The sequence below is a fragment of the Zophobas morio genome, unplaced genomic scaffold (genome assembly GCF_036711695.1).
Source record: "Zophobas morio isolate AGI-343-1 ecotype UQ-CSIRO unplaced genomic scaffold, CSIRO_AGI_Zmor_V1 ptg000006l, whole genome shotgun sequence".
Classification (NCBI taxonomy): Eukaryota; Metazoa; Arthropoda; class Insecta; order Coleoptera; family Tenebrionidae; genus Zophobas; species Zophobas morio.
This window is the reverse complement of record NW_026972111.1, coordinates 17,384,213-17,403,285: the sequence shown is the minus strand read 5'-3', so window position 1 is coordinate 17,403,285 and position 19,073 is coordinate 17,384,213. Positions and strand designations below refer to the sequence as shown.

The window sequence follows — 19,073 nt, the reverse complement described above, 5'->3', positions numbered from 1 at the left end:
TACATTAATGGCTTGATGGAGTGTAATCGTAATTTGATGATTTGTCAAAATCCATTAAACATTTTACATTGTATTTAAGAAATATAAGTTGCATTGTGACACCATATATGCGTCACATTTGCAATGTACATACTATCCTGTCAAGCTAAAAACGATGGCGTCTACATAATTTAAATTTTTGTATCCGTTTGCAAACTATAAGATCACGAAATTTTATCTGGGATACTGATATAATAGATTATATGTATTTTTTTCAGGTTTATGGAGAAAGTTCGAGGTCAAGAATCAACTTGGTCAGAGGTCTAATTTTGATTAATTAACTGTAACTTGAAATCAATTCTGCTTAAATTCTTCTGTTGAGTAGGCAACGTTGGAAATAAATTTTATATTGGAAAATTACAAAAAATATTTGGATTTGGTTCATAGTTGTAAAGATCACTCAACTTATATTCTGGTATATGTAACCAAGTTTTATAACAAATGAAATACATGGATGTTACATACTTACCTAGGTACATGTTGAAAATTTTAATACACTTTTTGCGCAGGTCACAAAAAAAATAATTTCTTTCAAAACGGTTGTCTACGCAGATGGCTGTGAAAATTAGAAATAAAGTTGACAGTATATCGAGTCTAATAATTTTGAAATTATGAAATTCTTTGTTGACATTATTCAATTGTTTTGTCAGAAACACGTGTGTTAGTCCGTGAAGCTCATTTTACTTTTTACTTCCCGAGCGTAAGCAAAGGAAGTATTGTAATCGAGTCCGTCGGCCGACTCTCTACTTTTACGTTTTCTCGATCTTTCATGACCCCTAGAAGACGAAGAAATAGGTCTCCCATTTCCGTCTGTCTGTCCGTCCGTCTGTCCGTCCGTCTGTCCGTCCGTCTGTCCGTCTGTCCGTCTGCCGTCCCGGATTTTTATTAGACAGATAATCTCCGAAAGTACTCGACCGATTGTTGTGAAATTTTGTACTTATATTAAGAATATCATGTAGATGGTAAAACGCTAACCAAAATTTGTCTAATCATCCCCACCACTAATGCGATGACGTCACTTCAAAATTGTACATAGTAAATGGGTTTTCAATTGTATAAAATAACACATGTAGTTTACAACTTTGAATCGACTTTTCACCCGAAACGTCCAGATTTTTGGAAAAAAAATCAAAATTATAAAACAACATTTTGAAATTTAATTTTTAATCTGCTAACCAGAATGCTTTGAAATGTTGCAGATGTTTTAAGGCTATAAAGAGCATCATAAATCTTTAGTCAAAAAATATTTGCTTATCCCCTCCAAAAACTTGATGACGTCAGCTCAAAAGTTTGTGGAATAAATCATATCTAAAATGTACAAAATATGATGAGTCTGTACTTGTGATCTATCACTCCATTCATATTTTTTGGATTTGCATATACAGGGTGACTCAAAAAAATTAATGAATGCATAAATATATTTTATTGATTTAATCAGGAACTACAAAACCGAATGCTCTGAAATCTTGCAGATGTTTTAAGGTCATAAAGAGCATAATAAATGTTTAGTCAAAATATATTTGCTTATCCCCTCCAAAAACTTGATGACATCAGCTCGAAAATTTGCCGAATAAATCATATCTAAAATGTACAAAATATGATCAGTCTGTACTTGTGATCTATCACTCCATTCATATTTTTTGGATTTGCATATACAGGGTGATTCAAGAAAATAAATGAAAGCGTAAATTTATTTTACTGATTTACTCAGGAACTACAAAACCGAATGCTTCGAAATCTTGAAGATATTTTAAAATTATCATAAGCATGATAAATTTTTGATCAAAATGTATTTGGTCGTCCCCCTAAAAAATGTATGACGTCACCACAAAATTTTGCTGAATAAATCCCATCTAAAATGTACAAAATATGGTGAGTCTCTTCTTGTGATTTATCATTCCATTCAAATTTTTTCGATTTGCATATACAGGGTGACTCAAAAAAATTAATGAATGCGTAAATTTATTTTATTGATTTAATCAGGAACTACAAAACCGAATGCTTTGAAATCTTGCAGATGTTTTAAGGTTATAAAGAGCATAATAAATTTTTAGTCAAAATATATTTGGTTATCTTCTACAAAAAACTGATGACGTCAGCTCAAAAGTTTGCCGAATAAATCGTATCTAAAATGTACAAAATATGATGAGTCTGTACTTGTGATTTATCATTCCATTCATATTTTTGGATTTGCATATACAGGGTGACTCAAAAAAATTAATGAAGGTGTGAATTTATTTTATTTTATCGATTTAATCAGGAATTACAAAACCGAATGCTTTGAAATCTTGGGAATATTTTAAAGTTATTATAAGCATGGTAAACTTTTGTTCAAAATGTATTTGTTCATCCCTCCTAAAAAAATTGATGACGTCACCCTTAAATTTTGCTGAATAAATCCTATCTAAAATGCAAAAAATATGATGAGGATTTATCATTCCATTCATATTTTTTAGATTTTCTGAAGAGGTGGTTCAAAAAAATTAATGAAGTCAATTTATTTTATTGATTAAATTAAAGGCAACACTTATTATTAGTATTACACCCCAACCAACCCAATTTGGTAGACACAAAATTTGTTAAAGGAAAAACTCGGTTGAAACATAAGGGTAGCACGCTTATTTACATCGACTTTAACATTACAGACCTGCATTTGTTTTATGCGCTCACTTGGTTCCGCGAATGTGAAATAGACATGTTTATAATCAACCAATTGTGAATTTCACCGTCAAGAATTAAAATAAAACCCAATGTTTTATATAATAAGCGGAAGTCGAAGCAATAAAACCGATGGTCGTTTTGTTTACAGTTTCTCTGTTTGACTCTCACGTATGCTGTTACGCCTGTCATCTTAAATTAAGAATGTTTATACATACACGATTTTCAGTTGCCTCTGATACGTATACGTGAGTAAATTGTTTCGTTATTTTATTGATTATTACAAATCAATATTCAAAACGACCCAATTCATTTTCCCGAAAATTTGAGAATATAATCATTTTATTCTTAGTATTACACTACATCTATCCCAACTGATATACGTGTCCTTGCAAAAATGTTGATGACGTCATCGCAATTTTTTTTTAATTCCCACTACAAAAATGTAATGAGAAAAAAAAACACAATAGGCATGCAGTCGTCAAGTTTCCGACAGCGAGGGAAGTACTGTCTAAACTCTTTAGACCAATTTTTTTTTTGTTATCTTAAATTCTCTCTTTGCGGCTTTTAAAAATTATAACCTCAAACTGATGAAATTGACATCTTAGTTACATTTTTGTAACGAACTCTGTGGGTTTTGATTAATCATGACATTCATGACCGACTGCGTTGACAACCATTTTGAAATATTATACCGATATTATATGTATTTTAATAGAAATTTAAACACTAGTACACTAAAAGATACATTGTTAGAGTCAGTAGTGTTTGGCTATATTATTGTTAAAAACGAAAACAAAATTTTGAATAGTTTTTAAAAACATGACGTTATGAAGAACCAAAAAACGCAATTTTATAATTATGAAAATAATGCAATTTACTACGAAATCTTAATAAATAAAAATTAACACGAACAGAATAGATATGGAATGACAAAAATTTTATAATAAGTTTTACAAGAATCATAATTATACCGTGGTCAAAAATCTGTGACCACTGAAATCATATAGACTATATCTATATGATTTCATATAGACTATATCTATATGATTTCAGTGTCTGTTACAAATTCTCTCAAGTAAAATGTTGTGCTTACGCATGGGTTTTCTGCATTGCCAACTCAAAATCGAACACGTATACTTCTAAAACAATACAATAAATTTACAGCATACTGTTATCTAAGATTACATAAGAACATGACGGTTAAGTTTATCTAAAAGGATCTCCGTAAAGTTTAGTACCCCCGATAGTATGGTGGGAGTCAAATGATTAAAAAATTACAACTCTGAAACTAGAAAATTTGTGATACTAAGATGCTCCCCAGTTTTAGTTAAAAAAATAAATAAATACATAAATATTGGCAATAGTAATTCTGCGACCTTTTATGTGTGCCTAAACTGATGTGGCGCTGGTAATGGTTTGTTATGGATGGTTTTCTGATTAATTTCAAACAAATACCAACGGATGACGCTTGAAATTGTTTGTTGATAAAAATCAGAAAATCCAACCGTCCCCATTTTTACAAAACCTTGTTCTTATCTTAGAGGAGGTAGTACCCAATGTTATCATTATCAAATCGGTTTGAATTTTTGGAAACCAAATTACTACATAATTCGAGAATTATTTGTAACATAAATGATCTCATAAACTTTTACAAATTGTTATGTAAAGTTTGACGAAAGCTATAGTGCGCTTACGGCTTTCACACAGACAGTTAAACAGACCATGTGTCGTACTGGAGTAATTTTTATTTGTTACTCTTACAATAGGAGAAGGACCCAGGCAAGCCGTTTAATTGTCCCCACTGCGACGAGGTCGTAAAAATTATCGCAAGTTAAGTAACTGTTAAGTCACTATATTTTTCGTCGCAGTTTACGTATATTTACTACTGTAATGCAGTACTTATATCTAGATCATGTGAAATTTCAGTTGAATTAAAAAATGGATTTGATTTATATGTGCAGTACTTGTACGCAAAGGTGTCCTGTCACTCTTTCTTTATTAATTTTAAAAGAATATGTCTTAATTGCCGCATTGCCACTCGTGTTCGATGTCATAAAAATTTATTACATTTTGTACTTGTATCTTGTATCGAATATTTTGTCCAAATATTCAATTATTGACTCACATTTAATATCGTAAGTGTAACATAAATGATCACATAAATGCATAAGCGCATTAAATTTAAAAAGCATGTCAGAATTTCTGGAATTTAGTCATAAAAATAGCGGAAACAAAATCATACGATGGTTCGTCATCCAATAATAAAGGTTCCCCACCGAATTTTCAAACTATCCAATTACCATTGCAATTATACAACCATAGTGGCGTGATCCACTGTGTCACAAAAAAAACCGCAAACCACACTTTACCCCTTCCTTTTTCCACACGTTAGGCCACAGGTGCGATAGAGCGATAGAAACTACTACGTGGACCGGACTTGAAAATAGTAAAGTGGTAACGTTGGCGCCACGTTTAGGTTCAACTCAGCAAAAGCTGACAGAACCATTCAGTCGCTCCATAAGCGTTGGAAGGTGTAGTCGTTTTCGTGGTTAACTCTTCGTCCACGTGACTAACGAAACCGAAAGTGCACCCTCAGGAGTCGATTCGATATTGTTTTAACGTGTTTGTGCCAGCCACCGGCCTATTATGAATAACGTGTTTAAACAAATCAAACGCAGTTTTGCTGTCTTTTCAGCGCTTTTTATCACAGGTGAGTTGGTCACAAAAATGTCGACGAGTTTTTTTTTTCGTGTTTTTGCAATAGTGTGTAGGCATCGGGGAAAATTAAAAGAGAACAATTCTTGCATAATGACTTTAATATTGTACACCTGTGTGCAGAAAAAAGCGCACAAGCTCTTAGAGCAAAAGAGCAAATTTTGTAATTTTTAATCTATGTGGAAATGGCTTTACATTGTTGCTACTACTTTGCCATATACATATACCGCATTTCAGATTAAATATCTATTAATTAAATATTAAATTAACTACACAAGTGAGATGTAACTGTATGCTTTTTCATTGAACACAAATATATTAGTAATGGGAGTGGTGACTTCTGAAAAATGTGTAGCAACTAGATTACATATTTTGTTTATAAAGTGTAGCTGCCTTTGCCGTAACCTTTCCAATAGATGCGGTGTAAACAGTGATTTTCTTAAATTATAGCAGTCATTTTTAAATATGAGCGGTAATATAGACAACAGGGTATAGTTCACAATTTTTCTCAACAAAATTGTAACATTTTAGAAAAAAATTGCAAATAAGTTCGTCATTGTTTGATTACAAGTTGTAATGTGTACATTTCTTTACGCAATTAGCTTTTTTTTAACTTTTTTTAATGGAAGTTATAATGATAATGAGGCATACTAAATACATTATATAAATATATAAGTTAACCTATTACTATGAAAGAGTTTTATAATATATTAAAAATTTAATTGTTATGCGTAATTTTTTCATTGGCCCAAAAAAAGATTTCATTAGACTGCTAATGAAGAAAGTAAGAAATTGTAGTCTAAAAAAGCCTCAAAAGTAGTTACACTGTTTTGTAATTTTAATGCAGTATGATTTGTATTAATGAAATGTGTATACAGACAGTATAGTTTTAACATATTTAATATTATAATATATATATTATTTAACATGGAACCCCCTTCGTCCAGTTGAATTAATTTAAATTATTGCAGGCATTTTTCTTCTTTTTGGGAAACTCACCTAGTCATATTTTTTCATATATTACACTTTTATATAAGTATTTATATTATATTTATTTTTATCTTGGATTGATTGCGTAAGCATCTAAATGTGCATTTCGATATATGATAGTTTAAACCACGTGTCACTATTATCCAATATTAGAATTTTGTTAACTAGACCTGCAATATATAAATCATTTTAGATAATAGTGACAAATTTTTACACCATAAAACTGTTGATTACATATGTATTAGTGTTTTTTGATTGTTTCAATAGTAACGTAACCGCCACGCGATTTTTTTTTACATTATAAGAATAATACAATTCTATCTATAACACGGACAGTTTATAATTTAACACGATACAGCCATTGAATGATCATATTTTGCTTTTTAAAGATTTTGTTTACAGCAGGTAGAACATTTCAAAAAATTTAATATTGTGTAAAAGATTGATATCATTGCTTGGTTTGTAGCAAATTGTTTATATAAATTTTGCCTCAGTATGTCAACGTGAAGCTGATGCAAAATAAATTTTGTGTTGGTTGAACAACGTTGAAATGTCTGTAAAATACGACTGCGGTAAAAATAATCAAGTGATACAATTTAGGCCCATTTCCTCTACAAAGTCAAGTTGATTTTTTAGAATTTATTACAGGACGAAAATTTAAAAACTTTTAACGAATTATCTTCGAGTTAAATGAAATGTTTTCGTGTCTTGATGATTTGTTTTTTAATCGCGAGTTAATAAGGGTTTAGGTTTTTATTGAAATTAAAAACGCTTTGCTTTTGGAGTAATTGATTGGCAGAAGTGCAAAATTCTCCTAACAAACCACGTTGCACAAATTGACATCGAGTTATGGTTCGAAAAGTGATTTTCTATATAATTAAGCTCATTTTGAGTGAAAGACGCCTTGATTTAAGGGCTTCCTATTGATTCGTGTCAATCTAATTTGGAGAAAATGTCACATTCACGTTACAAATGATGGTATCCGTCTCAGTTTATACTAACAATAAAAATAACTGGAATGATTCATCGTTTTTGGTTAAATAAAATTTTACATTCCCAAGGTAATAAATTACGCGAATCTGAAACTTTACAACTGAAGAAAATTAGGTAAATAATGCCACCCTGTCAGGATATCCTGAAAGCACAAAGTTCCTCCACTCCAATCGAAACAATTCCCGTCATATTATCTCAAACTTTTTCAATATCATACTGTACGCAACCGTGTTGCAATTTTCGCGTTTTTTCTCACGCTAGCAATCATCGAGCTTTGGGAAAAAATCAATTTACTGTTGTATTATTGTAGCATGATTTATGCCCACGCATTTTTTTTTATAAAATTGTAACATGCGTTCAAAATAATAGGCATCAACAGAGTACGTCAATGTTACGTGTCCAACATTTTTAGACGTATTTTTCTTGGTCTTGTTTACAAACGCGAAAATAGACTTTCCGAAGTCGCACTGTCAGCGAAACGAAAATTGGCACAAATGCAAATGTTTTTATTTGTTCGCATTAATAATTTCTTTAGCTTGATTAAAGTACCAAAACGGTGTGTTTCCGGGATGGGTATACGAAAAATGCTGATTATTTTAATTATTTTATTTTACATCGATAAAAATAATTATTTAGTTACTATATCCTTGTAACTTTCAGTTGGTAATCATAATAAAATCAAAATATCAAAACATCAAAACAACAAACAAAATATTTTCAGTTATTGTTTGTCTGGTCTTTTTCCATGGCAATTATGATTGAGTAAGCGACCAATAACATTCCATTAGCGCGAATTATTCCACTCGTAATCGGATGTTTTCTTCTTCGTCACTGTCTCAATTCTCGGGAAACCATACAAAAGAGTTCCTTCCATTTACATAAGAATTATCAATTGTTAAAATTTTTGCGTTTCAAGATAATTCTTAGTGATGGCTTGTGTAGAATTATCCTCTTAACACCGACGTATCTTCTGTTTACATTTTTTCGGAATAAAAGAGAAGGTTATCGTTTAATTTTTCTTGTTAATTATAAGAGATAATTTTTTTGACGCACCTTTTTTTAATCCTTCTCGAAATTTTAAAAGCACGGAGGAAAACATTATTAGCAGCTGTTATTTAGATAAGTAATTATTCTTCTCATCCACTGGAAAAACTTGTTAAATTTTATTTCACCATGCGGAATGTGCGACAAGCATATAAAAAATAGTTGTGTAATTTTAATGTTTCCGTCGGTCATAAAAAAGAGCAAATATTTTTAGCGCAGACTACATATTTTTAAAAAATGTTTTGTTAGTTTGACGTATACAATAAATTTATAGTTTTTGACGTTTGGTGTTGTATTAAAAAAAGAATGAGTATTAATGAAATTTAAACACATTTTTTCGTAACGGATGACTAGTTTTGGAGACTATAAAAATCCGAAATGTTCTTAATCGGCGAGTTACTGAAAATTTAGTACAAACCTAATTCCATAAGCATTGGCCTTGCAAAAAATGAAGTGATAATGCACGAATTAATCATTATCGTATATCGAGCCGGTATACTAAAGTTTTGCATAAAGCACTTTTATCAATTTGTTATCTAAATTGAAATGTAGACCGTAATTATCGCATTGCGAGGCAATGACAATCATCATTAATGGTTTTATTACATAACAATATTTGATACACATTACACATTGTGCTAGATTTATTATTGGCGATATCCCTATCATGTTAAAATTTATCAGACTTTACTTCAGTCTCAAGGTTGACCAGAAACATTTTTAAGCGGTGCAATGCCAGCAAACCATTCCAGAATAGTAACCGTATTCTATTTCAGTCCATTCACAGCATAAACAGAGGTAATCAACCAATAACGACGAGGCCTCCCGAAAGACTTATCAATATGTAACTGATTTGGAAAAGCCCAGTCCATTTAGTAATTCCACCACTTACGATTAATTATTTACATTTGTCTTTCAAAAAAACCAAGCTGACGCACTTCCAAAAAAAGTTGGCGTATGTAGTCATTGACGCAACAGTTTTAGTACCGCTGACTGTAGAACAGGTACGTCCCTGGAATGACGTTATTTTGGCGACGTGAGGGGAAGTAGACGAGCCCACAATCTCTCGATTCTGATTGGTCCAAATATATCGTACGATTCTGGTGTGACTGGAGGGGCAAATTTACACATCTGTTGTACGCTTATCTAAGGTAATGGAATCGCGGTACTATAAATGACGTCAGCAGTTTCGTTGTCCGAGGTATTCAATTTATTATCTCTGATTTTATGATGTATGAGCACTTTACTAGTCATTGTTCTCGGTGAAAAAATCTTGCATTATCCTGTGCCCATTGTGTGGTCCATTTGTAAAAAGTGAAAAAACAATGCGATTCTGCGGTTTATTCGCCCATAAAAGCCACCCTGAAACGTGTCTCCTGTTAGAACCGGTCTTAACGAATTTATGGCTGTGTAATACTTGTATGTGCTTTCAGATATTTGATTCGATGAATGTGACCTTTATCTGATTAATATGTCCTCAGCATGTAGCAAAGTTGTCTATTCGTTGCGAATAATTTATTTTAAATGACAACGATTAGTGTTATGCAATTTTATTTGTATCACAACGGTGGTTTTGTTTGTAGCAATTAAAGGATTTTAATTATCTCCACTGAACGCCGTAAAACAACACGTGTGCTCGTGAAACGTTGACATCTCTGGCTTTTAAAATTAGCTTGTTTTAAATTAATTTTGTTTTTTGTTGCCTCACCCTTTGGCGACGATATACATAGGTATAAAGGAGATTTAAATGCAGGGAGCAAACTAATGAGATAAAATCATAAAACTTTTCGAATGAGAGTTGACGATTTTTTATTTCGCGGATCTGAGCTTCAGAATTAAATTACAGTGCGTTACTGATCCCGTCCGTGGTTTAATTTTAAAAGAATACAGTGTGATACATTCTACACTTCTACGAACATGCTTCGAGAAAATGTCCGCATTTGGTTGTTCCATTATTATTTTTAAAATTAAGTTTCTTGCAATTACGTTGAATCCAAAAGCTTAAGAATTGACTTAAAAAGCATATAAACTGGAGTGCATAAATTATCAGTAGCACTAGGTAAACACAACTAATTTACCAGAAAGTAAGAAAAATATACATCAGCCTTACAGATAAATTTATTGTAGTTGGTTGTCGTAATTACGTATAATATTGTATTTATTGGAATTTAGGTTGCAATCTGAGTCAAGTTTATAGTAACTTCATTTATTATAAATTTATAATTAGATAGATTTATAACTATGAAAGTCTTCTTAGCACAAGATACATACATAGGTACATAACACGGAAAAAAAGGAATCAAATGGCATCCGATTTATTTAAAATTACAACATTTTTTAATCTTTATAACATACAGTCTGTGACGAAATTGAAGTTTTGATGTAAATGTCAGGTAACTTTGAAAATTACTTTTGATACAAAAATTTATTTGAGTTATTAGAAATGGCGACCTGACGGTTACACTACGAGCTATATCGTGTCAACATACCCCACGCAACATTGTAACACGAATGAGATGTAGAATATTACGTTTTATATTCCATCTGTATTTACTCGTTTTAGTTTATTAAACCATTGTACGACCACGTAACAAAATTGTCCCAAAAATTTATTTTAAATTGATCGTATTGGATTTAAGTATATTTTTACATAAAAAAAATTCTAAACCACAAGCAAACTAACTACTTATAATTGCAGTACACACAGGTTCTTTTAGTTTAGTTTCAATTACCAGTTAGAATTATATTTCAGTGTATGTATTTCAAATAAAAAAAAAACGCAACATTCAGAATTGATTTTAATTTGTAATAATACTAATAACTAAAGCTGTAAAGAAAATGTTTTAAATGTTAAGTCAAGTTGGTAATTTGGGAAGTTTATAGTGTGATATCCCGTTTTACATTTTCATGATTTGTTTTACATAAATGCTGTCTGTGAAGAGAAATTAAACTTGTTTAAAGATTTATCGAATTACCGTACAATTATATTCGGCCTCGCACATCGAGGATTTAACCATACTTCAGAGTACATAACATAATTTAAGGGTGGCTTTCGTTGGCTACATATTTATTGAATATTATGCTATAAACTTGAAAGGAACTCTGAATTATTAAAAGACTTTGCATTAGGGATGTTCCGCCGGGAAACGAAAGGTAAGTGGAAAATTTAACTGCCACGTGGCAACATTTACCCCTTTGCAAGAATTTTCTTGTGATTAGAAAACACCTGATATCGAAATTTTTAGTTTTATTTATAAATAGAAAAAAATCCATAAAGTAGCGTAAGGCTGTTAATTTCTATAAACTATGTATTATATATACTTAAGGTGTTTAAATGTAAGAATTCTTACAATGATAATCTTCTGTAGGTTATTAAAAAGTCTTGAAGTACAGATAGAGAATTACAGTGCTTAGGGGAAGAGGGCCCAAAGCGGGCACCATAAGGAAAAATATTAAAAAAAGTAGTTTATGGATAATCTAGATCCTTTAAATTTTTATATTATTATGCTTGATTTAACCCTTTTCAATGATGCATAACTAAAATTGAAGAAAGTTTATTAAAAAAAAAGTTAGAAGCAGATAACTAAATCTTTACAACTGCCCGCTTTGCCCTACGGGGAGGCCTAAAGCGGGCATTCAGCTAGGGCAAACCAGGCGATGGTTAAGGTTGGCGTCTGGTTCGGTTTCGCTCTATACTAAATCCATTGAAAACATTGTCGGGGTTTCCGGAATTGCATTTTAGAAATACTAAAGTCTGCAACCAAACCAGAAGTTAAGTAAGCTCATTTTAATAGATTTTGACTTTTCGAAAGTTATTTACCTCAGTCATGGATTTTTTTAGGATTATAAATGGTATCAAAAGAAAGCTGACACTTTTCCCCAGAGGACCTTCTATCTCAAAATGCAGACCTCTTCAGCACTTCGTCAAAAAATGCATCAATGTGCCGATTAAAGTGTGATGTAAAAGTTGCTCAACTTTATATTTTGTTTTTTTGTAAAAACTGTAGACTAGATATGAATATAAATATGAAGGTCCCCTGGACTGAAGTTTGGTAATTCGAAATATCATTTTTTTAAAGCGATATATCTCGTATTTTTCTTTTTGGTTTTTTCACTTCTTAGACTTCGTTTTGTCTTCAGCAAGTTCTTCTTTTATAATTTGTTTCACAGACTCCACATTGCCTTTGTTCTTCTTTTCGAAAAAACTATAGATATTTAGTAAATACACTAGAAGGACAAACCGGACAAGTGCCCGCTTTGCCCTGCTCGCTTTGCCCATTTCGACAATTAAAATTGCAAACAACATCTAAACTCAAAATGATGCGACAAGTGGCAGTTAACTGCTACCTTATGGTAGCCGAATAAACACAAATTGACTAACGAATTTCATTTTTAGCTTAAAAATCACAAACATAGAAAAAACAGATGTGACACACTTTGCAATATTTTTCAAAACCATGTGAAAATTATTTATTTATTACAGCACATAATTGGGTACTCGCAGGAGACCCGGGCGACTGATGTGAAGTATGCGGGGGGGATGCACTATGTCCGCGCGGTTAGGGCGCAACATCTTTTGAAACGCCAAAACTAAAGAGAGTGCCCGCTTTAGGCTCTATGCCCGCTTTAGGCCCCCTTCCCCTACGTTTCACGTTTATTTTTATGTACTCTAGACATGTAGAATAGATAGATAGCAGTAAACAATATCACTTAAACATCACATGAAATTGGGCACTACCTTGAAAAAAGTCCAGCGTAAACTAGTTCGTTTATTTTTTTTTTATGTTTCCAATTAATTAATATATCGTAGAAGATATATGGTTAGGACCCGTGTATATATGTATTAAAAACTTGTCCAAAAATTCCATTGGATTAAACGGAGGACACATATTACTCTGCTTTACTGTAGAACCATGAATTAAAAATAAAAATCCAAGCGTTCAATTGTTAAATCCTTAAAAATTTTTGTTAATAAATTCTGCCCAGCATAATTCTGAATTAAGAACAAGTTCTAACCAGTTTGAAGTTGTTTTTGTATGCGATATACTTAACACAAATGCATGCGACGTAATTAACACATACCATAGAAAAAATCGATTGTAAACATTGCAATGAATTTGACAACCAAAAAATGTAATTGTTACTAATGAGTAATGATACCAATCAAAGGTTTTTTAGCGATTCTAAAAGTTCTGAAAGTACTTGTGTTACATCTAACGAGGCGTTTAGCGACGTTTGATTGGCGTAAAGACGGTCACGTGGTACTTTAATGCCGTCTTAAAAATTTAATCGCAATCAAATATTTAATTGAGCTTCAGTAAACCGGCTCCTAGAAATCAATGGATGCGATAGTTTTCGACTTTAAAATTATTGTTTTTAATTTATCATCGTTGATTAACACAGCTCCAAAAAGCCAGTATTATTTTTTTAATGGTTAATATGAAAATTAAAATTATTAAAAAAACCGTGTGGTAAAAAACATTTGACAGTCTTAAAGACATTACACATTACATTACTATTTTTTTTTTTTGTAAAATTGAATTATCGTCATAAAGTAATTACATTTATATCTATTTTTCCCTGACAGATGTGTTCATGCATTGTATTTTCTATGTAATTAATAAATGACTTGACGCGAAACAGTAACTATTTATGAGGCAGCATTGTCGTTAAATATCCAGTCACCTATTACGCATGTTAGAAAAGTTAAAAAAGTGTATGTTTTCTATTTCGTAGTAGTTTCAATTTTAATTCGAAACATGAGTATTTTTAAGGTTACCTAATTTTAATCGCAAGTTTATGTTTAATCACTGTATCAAGTGTACTCTTGAGATTGACGGCGTAGATGTCTACTGTTTAAATAAACATTTAGATAATAATAAACAGCACTCGAAGCACAGACAATTTCTATATATAATTTTTTTTTAATTATTAACGTTGAAGTGATTAGATACCAGAAATATACAAATAGTTAGCTTTGGAACAACACAGGGTCCTCAAACTGGTTAGACCGTAAGTGTTTTTGTTGTTAATATCATTAGTTAACACTCTCATAAACGGGGTACAATATGAATTATTAAGAGTTTAAAAAAGAGCTTTATTATCTTCGGCTTTTTATTTGCTTCTTAATTTAAAATCAATTTCGACTAATATTTAATGGTGCCGATGTAGATCTGTCAAACCCAAATTATGACATAAATGAAAAGTTGAAGCTAATACCACCACTTTTTATCCACTTTAATTATTGTTGATATGAATAGCTAAAATATATTCATCTTCATTCCTTTTATGTTCGGTGTATACCTATAAGTGTAAGTCTACACACTAATATTATAAATATGTATTGTTCCTGTCAAACAAACGAACATTGTTATGATCGGAAGTCTTTTTTGCCGTTCAAGCAGTTATACATATATTTGATTTTTTACTTCTAAAGCGTAGGCTAGGGAAGTAAGTATTGTACAAGGGGTCTATCTGGCGAATTCCTGCTTCTCGACGTTTCATGTCACGTAGAGTATGAAAAAATAGGTCTTCCGTTTCCTAGATTGATGGTTATAAAATTTTTTTATACGTTTTAGGAATATCGTGTAGATGGTAAAACTAAAACTAAAAATTTGTATGATTATCCCCACTAACAATTTGAAGGCGCCTTTTCAAAATTTTACTTGTAGTAAACGATATTTGAATTTTATAAAATAACATACTTCTGCCCCTTCTATTTATCTTATTAATTATAATCAAGAACTTCTCATCCCACTTTCCTGAAAATTTTGGCAATATAGTTCTGTTGTTGGAAGATGTTTTACACTGTCTAATGAAAGAAATATGATATAAATACAACAAAAATCTACGTAATCATGTTAATCTTCTACTTGAACAGCAAGAGATTTTACAAATTTCATGTGGGTAAACTGTTACTTTTCTATTTTATTCAAAATTTATACAGAGTGATTTATTATAATACTGTATATTTAGCGGTAATGCTTATAATACTATTACCAAGTGTAACCGAGGTCTTTTACAACTAATTATGTTGCAATATATGTTTCATTTTATCATACTTTTTTATTCCACCACCTGTTGAATTGTATTATAAAGTCGTTTAAATTCAAAGTAATGTTATACAAGTAAAGGATACTGTTTGCTTTAGAATTAGAAGTCTATGTTGCATTTTGTTTTAACTTCGCACAAACACTTAATACTTAAATGTTAAACAAAGTTTTCATTACTATTTTTACGAATAACTTTGTTTTCTAGATAAAATGCGCTTTTGGTGCATCATTAACAAAAGAAAAACCATATGTTTTTCAGTCAATATATACCATTGTTTGCTAGTAAATTGATAGTAAAAATTTCATTGAAAGTTTTAGACGTTTTAAAAGTCCCCTGGAAGAAAAATAAATTTATGTGAAAGGTACCTAAATGAGAAGAAACAGAAAACAAGTTATAGTTAATATAGAATTTCATTTCATGAAAAACATATAATCTTAGATGTAGTCGAAATAAGGTATAACAAACACCTGTGTTTGGTGTAGGAAAAATACATATGTGTTCGTTGACGATATTAGCTGCTATTCTACGATAAATTAATCAAGATCTAAATATACCCAGAGCAATGAAATATTCGAAAAGGACATGGGCCACGGATGTTATCGACGTTTTTGTTTTTCCACTGTTTATATCAATACTTGAAACCATGTTTCCGTTTGGGAATTGAAGGTGTAATGTAGGTTGGTGGGGTTGGGGGCAACCGGGACCAATTTGTTGCAACAAGCTACTAGACGTACTGACGTTGTTGCGGATGTAAGTTTATCTGAGCGAACCCAATTATATTTATAATTAAAGACATTGTCTATGGCGTCTCATCCGCGCTAATTTCGCAGATGAGTGTACCCGACATGACACATGCCGTAATCCGTTGTCACTGTATCCGCCTTCGCGCTGCCTAAAAACATTATTACGGAGAACTACTTGACACATAAACATGTATCTTCATAACACTAGAATTAATTAGCCGGAGGAGCTCAGGCCGGAATTAAACAAAACTCTGCGATATTTACGTTCGGAGTCGTGCGTTGGGGCCCATTAATTCCGAGACTCGAACAATGTCTCCACAAAAAACCGTCGAAAGCAGCGCTTTGATTCGAAAGCACAGTCGAACACTTGTAACGAATCTTTTGACATTCATATTAAGTCTCCGTCTTATATCCGATTACTGAACGTAATCCCCGGAGGTGCTTGTGAAGTTTTCAAAACTCTTTCAATGCACACAATCCAGAGACTTAGGGAGCGGAAGTCGGACCGTCAGCCACAAAACTGGGCAAATTTTCAATGGCGCATTACTCCATATTGAATTAACACTTGGATACTTCAAGATGAAAAATGGTGGATGCGCCGGGCCATTTAAATTAAATTGCAAATAAGCCTGTATCGCAATGAAGGGTTACACCAACTCTGAACTCGAGCTGAAATGTTTGCTCCGTTAACCGAATTCCTAGAATTACGCCAATAATTTGAAACTTTGTTATGTAGAGAAGTCGTTGCAATCAGGGAGATTTCAAATGAAAATCACTGATATGACGTCACGTAGTGGGTTTACCGCTTCTCTACCACGTTATGTCACTTCGAATGCTCCAATTTATTACACGAGAGCAGGAGCTTTGAATTCGACCATTTCTCTTTAATCTGCCTGTTAACTTACATCGATTCATATATAATCCCAGTGACACATCCTCGAATTTTAATTGTAAAAGCCAATCTAAAATCATAATTGGATTAGACAATAATATCTGCTGAACCAAACAATTTCACCGCTCACGTGCGAACAAACATTTACTTATGAAATCGATCTATCCCGCCATAAAAACGTTTCTTTTTTTATTTCTGCCCTCTAATAATCATTACCTCAATTTTTATTAATTTGGGTAATTAATTGTGAAATTCTGGGAAAGTTAGGAGGGTCGTGTGCGAACTTTTCTAAAGCAGAATACGTGAGAAGACTGGCTAGTTTTATTCGCCTTGAGTCTCTATTCAATACCACGACCGATATGAAGGGGTTAACCTCAAATATAAAACATATCAAAACCACTCGGTACCGATGTTATTAACTTTAAACCCCGCAGTATGTTTCATTTGAAGTCCCGCATTGGCTGTATAAATTGAACGGTCACTCTCAATCTTTTTCGCCGGCGCAATCAGATTTAATCGCTGGGTTCTTAATCAACAGTCCGAGATCTAAGCTTGGTGTTATATTACACATAATCGCGTGGAATGGAAAAAGTTGCAAGGAAATAATGGAGGCCTCACTCATACTCTACATTTTGTTTAATAAACCCTCATAAATATAATTCGAGGCCTTAATACGGAAAACTTATTTGCCCTTGAATAACTATAAACATGTGTACATAGTTACGTAAAGATGGCAATTTTATAATTGTTAAAAAAGAAAACCATATATCGACCAATTTGCGATTTGCGCTGTCTAGCAACAGATTGTTATACTATGTGTTTACGAGTACCTGAGTCACAACTAAATATACTCAGAATCTTTATATTTCTATCAATATATAAATTTGCAAAGTATGTAAAACATTTGAACTGTTATGCTGAGCAAAAGTAGTTCAAGTTAATGTAAGTGTGCAAAACGAATAGCTCAGGTTGGAGGTCACATTGTGAGAATGGAGTATAAAGTTACAATTAAGACAAATGTTTATTGCAACTTAACACAAAAACACAACATTTACATCTATGATCGTCTGAATCGCATAACTTGCGATTGATACTCATTTACAACATAGATGGTGCCATAATCTAATGATGCTAAAGTTAGGTAATCGTTTTAAAACGTGCTTAAATTATATTGAGAGCAAATGAGGAACAGAATTTGTAAATTTTCGATTTTATCATAAAAAGTCGCTTATAAAACTGACATGTTGACTTGGAAAATTGGTACATTAATTTTCAGTTATAATTTCGTTTTTTTTTTCTCGCGACTGAAATAGAAATTTGAGGAACAAACCATGTCTTTGTTATGCTTTTTAGAAGCTTTTCTATTTGCCTTATTTTTCTTTATTTTATTAACATTCTGTGGTTTAATCTTTGTTGTTGAATATTCCTGTCGAGGTAACAGAGGAAATTTCTATTAATTTACTACTGTTTACGATTAGTTGATTATTTTTCTCATAAATCCGCTGGGAAAACATCTCATAAGAAAGATGACGTCAGTTTGCGGAACGTTAATTACTAATTAAAACGAAAATACAATAAAGAACTTAGTACATAATATATGGAGAATGTTTATTGGGTTGCATAGACATGTTTTCATATTTTGCTGTTGTATAAATTAACTTGTATATCTTCTCGTTTTTTTTATTTGTTGTATATTGGCATTAAACTTAAATAAAATAATGCTTATAACTATCGTACGTATTATGTGTGTGTTCGTATGTTGTGATTATGATCAACTTTTTTGCGCCCTGGTGTGGGATAATAAGTACTAATGGTTTTCAAAGTTACTGCTTATAGTAAGAACCAATTGGCAAATATCACGCTTACTAAAAACGATTTTGTATCTCAACGTCATCGTGATCATCGTCGTGATTATAGTATTACCAGTTACCACTCGCAACTTT

The 19,073-nt window shown here is 31.9% G+C and overlaps 1 protein-coding gene across 1 annotated transcript in view; it reads left to right on the top strand.

Moving 5' to 3' along the window:
* The first annotated feature begins 5,161 nt into the window (after positions 1–5,161).
* LOC135123738 (uncharacterized) overlaps positions 5,162–19,073 on the top strand; it is a 30,013-nt gene continuing 16,101 nt past the window's right edge. Inside the window, exon 1 of the mRNA XM_064048604.1 lies at positions 5,162–5,410. Within this exon, the coding sequence (XP_063904674.1) occupies positions 5,347–5,410 (64 nt within the window). The 5' untranslated portion in view covers positions 5,162–5,346. The remainder of the gene's footprint in view (positions 5,411–19,073) is intronic.